The sequence below is a fragment of the Symphodus melops genome (genome assembly GCF_947650265.1).
Source record: "Symphodus melops genome assembly, chromosome: 8".
In the NCBI taxonomy this organism is placed as follows: Eukaryota; Metazoa; Chordata; class Actinopteri; order Labriformes; family Labridae; genus Symphodus; species Symphodus melops.
The window spans coordinates 19817898-19828240 of record NC_136698.1 but is presented as its reverse complement, the minus strand read 5'-3'; the positions used below and the strand labels follow the sequence as shown (position 1 = coordinate 19828240).

The following is a 10343-nucleotide window of genomic DNA, read 5'->3' as shown; positions in this document are numbered from 1 at the left end:
TGCCCTTTGTCTCAGAAATGTTTTTTGTCCAGTATCTTCACTGTTTGACTGGTGACTCATCCAGTTCCTGTTTTACATCAGTCGCAACAGGAACGAGCGAATCATACGCTGATAATCAGAAGCTCTGGATGCTTCACTGGGTTTGGCTTTAGGGCACCAGGTGAGACGCAACAAAATGAGAGAGCTCATTGGCAAATCCCATCAAAGTGATCAGTAGGGACTTTAATTATAGATTTAGATAGATTAAATTAATCCATGTTTTCTTTTAATTTGGAGGCGCATAAGTGATTATTTACAGTTAATTTTGCACAGCATTGTGGGTTGTATAATACTATAAAATTCCCGAAAGCATGTATGGCAGGGTGAGGTTCTCCCCCCTCCCTCTGCCCAGTTTATCATTCGTGGCTGATGGCAATGATTCAATTGCCTTATGATTGCGTGGCGGTGCTGCACGGCACTATACCTAGGTGGATGTGCCACCTCACAGCATGCGACTCTGAGCGCGTCCTGCATGCTAGTCTCCACACCGTCAGCATGGGTTGGCGTGATCAGGCATTCTAATGCCCAGCGTGGTTGTTGTCTGAGCTGTATCTGGCTTTCGTTGTAACTCAGCTAATGCCTGGCTGTCCAGCAGATTCTGGGGCTGTTTGGGCCTGTGTGTGGCGGCGTTGTTTGTTGGCACTAAACATCGACTGACTGGGGAAAGAAACATGAGGATCACTGACAGGGAATACAAACAACACACAAAAGGAAAGAAAGGACCTGCCATGATAGGAATCATGACAGAGCCAGAGTCTACTGCTGATGATCCACAGGCACAACCCATAGCTGAACTTCGAGAATAAGCTCCAGGATGGTGTAGATCCCCGCCCACCTCTCTGGCCACTGCCAACAAAGCCAGTCGCTTGTCAGACTTTGTGTGTAACCTGTGATGAATTAGGGTTTTGTCTAATGCATGGTAATAGTAATAATAATAATAATTAAAATTAAAATTGCGCAGGAGGTAGAAGCCCTGTTTTTCTGTTAAGTACAATATGTCTGTCTCCTGTGTTTGGTTATTCAGAGAACTGCTAAGAGATTTACCTTTTAAATTCTTTTTTCCCCCTGATTGACATAGTTAAGGTGTTGCTTTAGGGACTTGGGACTTTGTGTTTGTTGTTTTTGGCCATATTCTCAGCTCTGAAAAAACCTATTGCTGTGATAAATCTGAAGTGACCTGGACTGCTGGTTTTCTTGGGAGTGTGAGGAGTGGGATACTCATCATGTTGTGTTGGACATAAGTGGTCTTGAGTAAAACACCAATAGGCAATAGTAAAAACACTTGTGATTACAGCCATACATAGTGTTTGAGGAGGAACTTTTTCCTCCTTGAATAATTGCCAAGAAAAACTGAAGCTTCAAGTTTTCGCTGTTAAGAAAGGAATGTCAGAAGACACGCCTCATAAACATTTAAAGCTGTTGCTGCACCTCAACACTTAAATCACCCTACAGAGCTACACGAAAAAGTAAAATCTGATAATTGTGTGCTGATAAAGAAAGTGTCCTGTCACTGTCATGTTAGTTTAAAGCTGCATGACGTTATTCACGCTAGAGAGCTTAAGCTGGAGTAACCGTAACCAGAGAGCAACATCAAGAGTAAAGTGAGGACTGAGGAAGAAATGGCAGAAAGATGAAGTGAGTATCTGACTCACATACAAATGTTTACATGTCTGTTTTGTAAAATTCCAAAATTTAGCGTTTTGCTTCCTCTTTAACTTCATTATTTTAGTTTTTGATGTGTACTTTTCTTTCTTTGATGCTTTTGTGACTTTCTGTTTTTCTAGAGTCAACATTTACTACTTATTTCTTTTCAAGAGCTGGAACTATAACTGTATATTAATCTTTAGTAAAATAAGCATAACAACAGAATATAAATACTCTGCTAACAAGTGAATCTGCGTTATCAAAACCTACGAAAGGTAGCCTACAAGGAAGTTAGTTATTAGCTACAGCAGTAGGACTGTTTAAGGTATATTTAATCAGAATTTTATAAGTCAGGGCTCCTAGGTAAATTGAAGGATTGGATTTATCAACATGGGATCCTACCTCAACTCTTCTGGCCTCTGCTTATCTATGATGTCCCTACCCCCATCATAAAAGGCTTCGAGAGGAGGAAGTTGTGCAGTTAGCATTAGCATTAGACTTAAACTTATATAGAATAATGTGCATAACCTGTGAAGGAGAGAAAAAACATGCTGATTAAAAGAGACCTGTAAACAGTTAAAGAGCCTTAGAAACAAAAGTGCTGACCTTCTAGAAACTAGTTACATGTGCATGTACAGTGGTGTTTGAGGTAGTGCCAGAGGTGTGAGTACAGTCATGAAACAGTCAATGCAGGGATGCAGACTGGGCCATTAAAATGCACAGCAACATAAAGGAGCAGTGATTAGCATTAAGTGTCCAAAACAATAAGGTGAAACCAGGAGTGATTAGGGTGATTGTCATTAAAGTACCCATCTATTGAGCAGCAGATTAGCATTAAGTGTCAAAGACAATAGAGTGAAACTTGACCTAATTAGGGTGATCATGTCAACCCTTACAGATGTAGCATAACAATACAGTGGGATGAAACCAGACATGATTATCATTAAAGTGACCAGTGCTCAGTAAGGTGACTATCAATATGCATTAAAGTATCCAACTGGAGGCTGACTCTGAGGTCAGCAGTGCAGATGAGGAGTGAAAAAAAAAGTGAAAAATGAGTCCAGGATTCACCGTGTGCTTCTTCCCTGCCGTGACAGTGAAGTGTTGTACAGTCTTATGGCCAGGGGGACAAAAGAGGTCTTGAGTCTGTCCGTGGAGCACGACTGTGACAGCAGTCTGTCACTGAACATGCTCCTCTGCCCGGTGAAGGTGCTGTGCAGAGGGTGGTGTGTGTTGTCCATGATGGAGAGTATTCTCTCTACCACTGTCAACAGTGAGTCCAGCTCTGTACCCACCACAGAGCCGGCCCTCCTCACCAGTCTGTCCAGGCGTGCTGCGTCCCTCTTCTTGCAGCTTCCTCCCCAGCACACCACTGCGTAGAAGAGGACGCTGGACACCACAGACTGGTAGAACATCTGCAGCAGCTTTTTGCAGATGTTGAAGGACCCCAGCCTTCTCAGGAAGTACAGACGGCTCTGTCCCTTCCTGCAGGTAGTGTCCATGTTAGGCGACAAGTCCAGCTTGTCATCCAGTTGCAGCCCCAGATACCCGTAGGTCCTGAACACCTCCACGTCAACCCCCCCGATGGAAACAGGTTCTAGATGTTCCTTCGGAAGTCCACCACCATCTCCTTGGTCTTGGAGGTGTTTAGCTGCAGATGGTTGGCACTGCACCACATCACAAAGTCCTCGATCAGGCTCCTGTACTCCTCCTCCTGTCCATCCCTGACACAACCAACTATCGCAGTGTCGTCCGAGTATTTCTGCATGTGGCAGAGCTCAGAGTTATACTGGAAGTCAGAGGTATACAGGGTGAACAGGAGGCTCCGGTGCTGCTGACCACAGTGTCAGATGTGCAGTCCTTCAGTCTGACGTACTGTGGTCTCTCTGTGAGGTTGTCAGTGATCCACCTCACCAGGTGCGAGTCCACCCTCATCTCGGTCAGCTTGTCTCTCAGTAGGAGGGGATGGATGGTGTCAAAGGCGCTTGAGAAATCAAAGAACATGATTCTCATCACGCTGCTCCCTTTGTCCAGATGAGAGTAAGCCCTGTGTAGAAGATAGAGGATGGCATTGTCCACGCCCACCTTTGCCTGGTATGCAAACTGCAGGGGATCCTGTGCGTGTTGGACCTGGGGTCTGAGGTGTTGGAGCAGCAGCCGTTCAAAGGTCTTCATAACCTTGGATGTCAGAGCAATTGGTCTGAAGTCGCCTGGCTCACTGGGGTTTTTCTTCTTGGGGACCGGGGTGAGGCACGAGGTCCTCCAGAGCACAGGAACCTTCCCAAGCCGCAGGCTCATGTTGAAGACGTGCTGAAGTGGCTCCCCCAGCTCAGCAGAGCAGGCCTTTAGCATCCTGGTTGTTCGGGAAGCAGCGCACAGTTTTAGTGGGAACCACAACGTCCATACAGAAGTTCATGAAGTCAGTTGTGCAGTGTGTGACCCCATCAATGTCCTCACCATGAGTCTCTTGCAGGGCACTCCAGTCAGTGGTCTCAAAACAGTCTCTGAGAGCCTCCTCTGCCTCATGAGACCACTTTCTGAAGGTGCATGTTGTTACCGGTTGTCTCTGGATCTTTGTCTTGTACTGTGGCTTGAGTCCGGGGTGTTTTGTGTTAGCCAGGTTTCTGTGAGGCACATTAAACTGCACTCTCTAAATATCCGGTTGTTCCTCACAAGAGCAGCCAGCTCGTCTGTCTTGTTGGTTAGACAGTTTACGTTTCCCATAACTATCACCGGAACCGAGGGCTTGTACCTCCATCGCTTAGCCGCTAGCCTAGCCTTTAGCTTAGCGCCAGATCTACAGCCTCTGTACCACCGCCTCAGCTCCTCAGGTATCGGGTGAACGATGCCAGCTTGTCCCGCTGTCTGGAGTGAGAGCAGCTTCTCCCTTGAATAAGCAAGTTTTCTGCTGCTATTTCCACGAAAACACGAAAATGTATCCATAGGATACATAAAGTTATACACTATAAGTGTACTATAAAAACTATGAAAGTAGAAGTTGGCACAGAGCTAGAACAAACTAATAACATATCAAGACGAGTACGACAGGGACGGAGCTACTGAATGTGCAGCCACTCGCGTTGGCGCACAGGTGAGAACAGTGAAGCTCCGTAGAGGAAAAGGGCCAAGTATTGGTTGTGGACTGGGAGCCAGCGGAGGGGTGAGGGGGCTCTTTTTTTTTCTTTTCGAAACTCTATTTATCCCAGTAGGGTAATTAGCGCACCAAGCGTTCGGCCACAGGCTACAGGTAGGTTAAAATCCTACCCAAGGACACATCGGACATGTTGCTCACAGGAGCTGGGGATCGAACCCTCGACCTTCTGGTTGAGAGACAATGCCTCTACCCACTGACACGCGCAGTTTGAGAACTATAATTCTTTCTTGCCCATGTAAGGCCTTTTCAACTCTTCCTTTTACAAAGTTTTGGCACATCACATTTTGAAAACCAATTTCCTAATTTAGATAAAACATCTTGGTGAACCACATTCATAAGTGAACCACATTATATTATTATAATGTGAATCTGTACCCACATCAGGCCTGCCACAGCCGCAGGCCTGATGTTAAGCCCTGATGACCCTTGGGCACATCACTGACGATGTGTCCAGGTTGCACCATTAGGTGTATATACATAGTTACAAATAGTTGTCCTCCAGGCAATAAAAACGTTAAGTACAACATGTGGTTGTGAGTTGTGAGAGTTAGTTGTGGTAATAACTAATTATGTAAAATAAGAACCAGCTGCACCACCTCGGGGCTTAAACCAGAGGGAATACACAATTTATTGCGCTTGTAAATAAGCAACATTCTAAAACTGTTGAGGTAGGGACATGTTTTCAATAGCAGTCAAGGAATTTTTTTTGAATTAGGCAAAGAAAAAAGAGTGGACTGAAGCTGTGGGAAAGGAAGAGTGGTGAATTAAAACAAAAAAACTAATGAGGGGAATTAAAACATATTTTATTACATTGTTTAACAGAATCTAAAATAGCCGACTAGGAAAGTTAAAATCCAAATTTTATAAAACTACTTTTCCAGAAATAAACCAAAACTGAGCTTGAGCCATTAGTAAAGAGGCAGACTAAACTGAGGAAGGTGTGGGGGTGCTACCACTTAGTGCAGCACAGAATAGTGCGTTTAGTAACGAGATAAAATACTGTATTGTTGAATAATTAAACCACAAAACGAATAAAGGAGAAAAGGTGATGAATGAGTTTTGGGATTAAAACTTACCTAAGTGGTCTAGCATCGGGACTCTCTGTCTCTTTGGATCAACCAGCACTCTCCACTAGCCAGAAAACCGCTGTAGTCAACCGGGTAAAAAGTTGAGTCCATAGCTTAGAGGTGTTGAGGTTCAACGATGGATGCAGAAGATGGTTTGCGTCGTGTCCCAGCGACTCCGAGTGGATCATAATGGAAAAATATTATTAAAAGTCTTTGATGCTTCAATTTCCTGTATAATTAACGTGATAGCCAAGATGTTTTATCTAAATTAGGAAATTGGTTTTTAAAATGTGATGAGTCAAAACTTTGTAAAAGCAAGAGTTGAAAAGGCCTTACATGGGCAAGAAAGAATTATCGTTCTCAAACTGTGCGTGTCAAGTTACGACAAAGAAAGTTTAGCAGGAATTGTTCAGACAGTGTGAAAGCTTAAAGGTGTCTTAAAGAACTTCAGAAAAAGACAGTAGTGATGAAAGAAGCTGATGAGAGCTGTTTCCTAAGAGTTTCTCGCAGGCGAGGGGGGTCGAATGGTTAATTCCCCCTTCACTAGTGCACAGCATTTTATTTACCGAGTTTACTCAATAAGATTATGAATAAGAACTCAAACATATATGTATACGTCACCATACATCCATTTCTATATAAACTGTTATCAGATTCACGTCACATCATATATTTAGATATAGATTTATATCAGGTTCATATGGAGATGTTGGTCACATCATGTGGATGGTCCTGCCCCCTGGGAATTTTTATGACTTTGCACAGCCACAGTTAAAATTAAAAGTTATTTAAAGTTAAAACAGAGGTGGTCATGAAATCCTGTATTAACTGTTCGGGGTTGTCATTGTTGCGTTGTTTGGGTAGACCAAAGAAGCTTAGATTGTCTCTCATGCTGCGGGATTGAAGGTCGAGGATTGTTTCTTTCATTTGTTAATTTTCTTTTACATCAATTCCAGCTGTGTTGCGAGTGAGGTGATTGTTTGAGAGATTTGTTGTCATAAGTGAGTGTGGTGAGTTGACCTTATTTCACATCTTTGATTTGTGTCTGCTGGGTTAAAAAAAACTATTTGTTTTCATGAGTGGTTTTTGAGCACATGAAGTTATGCCCACCAAAGAATTTAGTCTTTTTTAATTTATCGGAGAAGTTATCTAATTGATGATATAAAAAGGGTAATAAGGGCATGTTTCGCAGCTCAGGTTAACAAATGAGGCTCCTGCGTTGCTGTGTGCACTGGATTAGGAGAGTCGAGGAAAACTGCGAACATAACAAACACTAATGAGTCATAATATTTCCATAACCACAAATCACTGCTTCAAAGAATCTGTTCTGCTATAAACTAAAAGTTTGAAAAATACCAGCCGCTCTGCACTGTGCAGAGTCTGGCTCAAAATGATGTCACCAGTGCAAGATGTCAGCAAAATGTTGCATTAAATTCTATTCGGGAGGAGGTGTAGACCAGTGTCCAGCTTTCTAAACAGTCAACAAGTTTAGAGGTATAGCAGATTGTACATGTGCACTGCTCGATGTCGGCAGGATGAACAGGAAGTGGCTGGGATGGTGTCCGTTGTTACTGATAGATTGATCGTTAAAGACCTGTTTGCATAACACACTTCAAAGCATATCAAAACTGGCTGCTGATGCGTTTAAATGTTTGTTCTCCAGTGCAGCTCAGAGTCAAACCACACTGGAGTTCCTGCCATGCCACTTCACCTGGGACACCTGGGGCCTGGATGGCAGCAGGCTGAAACTTCTACGTCTCAGGGACAAGATGGAAGATATCTGCACAGATGAGGGAAACCGATGGCTGGGCCACATTTACAACCTGTGGGGTTTCATTCAGTATAAGCTGGGCTTAAATGAAGAGGCTAAGGTTTTATTCCAGAAGGCTGCAGAGACCCTCAACAAGTTAAGAAAGGCAGATGAGGGTCCTTGGTTAGGGGTGAACTACGGGAACCTGGCCTGGCTGCATCACCAGCTGGGAGATCAAGCAGAGAGTCAGGCTTACCTGGCAAGGGTTGATAACCTGATGAAAAAATACCCATCTCCATCCCAGGGTGACCTCCATCCTGAGATCTACGCTGAAAAGGCTTGGGCGTTGATGTACATAGGAGAGGATAGGAAAGTGGTTGTTGATTACTATGAAAAAGCTGCCAGGATGCAGCCAGACATGGTGGAATGGAACACCAGCTATGTCATATGGTTAACGAAGGCCCAAAATTTCAGTGACACAAGGCTGGACTCTGACCTCTTGGAGAAAATGAGACAAGCCAAGAAACAGGATCCAGAGAACTTGTACCTCGCCGCTCTCTATCTTGAGCAACGTGCTAAGGAAGGAGAAAACATTGAAGATGAAGTCCGTGAATTGGCTGGAAATTTGAGAACTCTGTGCTGCAGCTACAGTGGTATATGGGGCTTACTAAACCTTCACAAAAAATACATATCTGCTGAGGAGGCCATTGAAGTGGCAGAGAAAGTTCTGAAAGAACATCCAGATGTGCGTTATCTGAAGAGATGTGCTGCCCTCTGCTACAAATGGAGGATCATTTATTTCAGCAGAAATTACCCTGATCCAGAACAAAGCATGGTGGACAGAGCAATCGCTCTCCACGAGGAGCTAATCTCACTTTACCCTCACTCTTCACTCATGATGAAAACTAACCTTGCAACTATCTATGCAAAATCATGTCACAGCAAGCACAAGGCTGAGCAGATATATCAGGAGCTGCTGGAAAGTGATCTGAATCCTAAACAGAAACAGAAGCTATACAACCACTATGCAAAGTTTTTAAATTATGATCAACAGGATCATCAAAGATCAATACAGTATCATATGAATGCTGCAGCAATACAGGAAAAATCCTACTTCCGTGAGAACAGCATCACAATTCTCGAGAAGACTAAAGAGAGAGGCAAAATGTGCAGAGAAATAGAGGAATTTCTCAGAAACCTGCAAGATCCAAGGCAGTAAAGATAGGGAGGCAGATTTCGGGGGAACAATTCAGTCCAATCAAAAACAACAACTAATTTATACAAAGGCGTATTGCTTTCACATGTAGTAATAAAGAGCAACAGAATCCTGAAGAAGATATAAAAAACAGGGGGCCAATTCTGTCAGGGTGTCCAAAAATGAGGATCAAAACTAACTGAAAATTCATTTGTCTGCAATTCAAAATGATTTGAATAAAATTAAAGGAAGGTCTGCGTAAGCGCCATTTATTCAGTAATAAGTTTGATTATTATTGTTTGGATTGTAATTCGCTAGAGTATAGCAGATGATAGGTTTGTGTTTATGGTGGGAATATTTACTGTGATTATTCCTGTTTTATTTTGAAGGTTTGTTATAATTCTGTTAGACTTCCGTAGTCATGTGATTGGAAAACAGGAAGTGAAGTTTCTTGTAGTAAAAGTTTCTATAGTAAAAATAAATGAGTGATGGCGTAGCAACATGGTAGTTTTACCGTGTGCCTGGAAGTGCTAACTTAATGCGTAAAACATTGTCATGTCATTGTCAAAATCACCACAGTCTGTTTTTATTGTTTTCTCTATTATGATTATTTTGGGCTTTTATGCATGTATTTAGAGATACCGAGTGGATAGAGTCAGAAAGAGAGAGAGTTGCGAACAACAGGCGGGAAATGATCCACAGGTCAAATGCGAACCAAGGCTGTGTGTTTGGAGTACTACAGCCTCCGTACATGGGAAAAAGAAACTTCACAGACATGTTTTGGAGAGCTCTGAGACTAACTTGTTGACGAGGAATATATGACCTTTAAATCTTGCACCATAGCTCTTGGTAGGTGCGACGTCCTCTGTAAAACACAGTCGTCATGGTGAATACTAAATGAAGAGATTTGTGAATTGTGATTATCATGTATTTTGCTACTGATGTGTTGTGTCAATGCTGTACTTTCAATTTTTGGAACTAATATATTTTATATGAATGTACTTTGTTTCTAAAATGTAAAGTTCATTTGATTTCATGTGAAAATTATGTATTGAGATGCTCCTTTTTGTCCGAGCTGTGTTCAAGCTTTATTGGAATAAATTAACAGTGTGCCCCCCATATTAAAGTTGTTTGTTTCAATGGCTTCACATCTCCTCCATCAAAAGGCTTCTTCAGTTTTAAACTATCGGGAGGACAAAGCTAGAAATGTAAGCCTCGGCAGCTCATTAGCGTTCCAATTCTGCTGAAAACTATCCTACCTTATTGTTTTTTAAATTCTTAAAGGGAACATATTGTGAAAAATCCACTTTTGTTCCAAAGTGTTTTGAACATATATTTGGGTAACCTGAGTATCTCCGACCCCCAAAATGTGAAATAAACCCATCCAGTCCTTCGTACAAATAAGTCTTTCAACACCGTGAAAAATGCACGGTTTCAAAGTTACTCTCCTTTTGATCTCATTGTTGGATTCTGGGAAGAAAATAACCTTGCCTG

General features: G+C 42.6%; 1 protein-coding gene across 1 annotated transcript; it reads left to right on the top strand.

Moving 5' to 3' along the window:
* Positions 1 to 7593: 7593 nt before the first annotated feature.
* On the top strand, positions 7594 to 8873 carry LOC306828590 (interferon-induced protein with tetratricopeptide repeats 1-like; the record flags this gene model as incomplete). Its single annotated transcript, XM_079351113.1, has 1 exon — positions 7594 to 8873. Exon 1 carries the CDS (start codon positions 7674 to 7676, stop codon positions 8871 to 8873), a length of 1200 nt encoding a protein of 399 aa, XP_079207239.1. The 5' UTR covers positions 7594 to 7673.
* Between the last annotated feature and the right edge of the window lie 1470 nt (positions 8874 to 10343).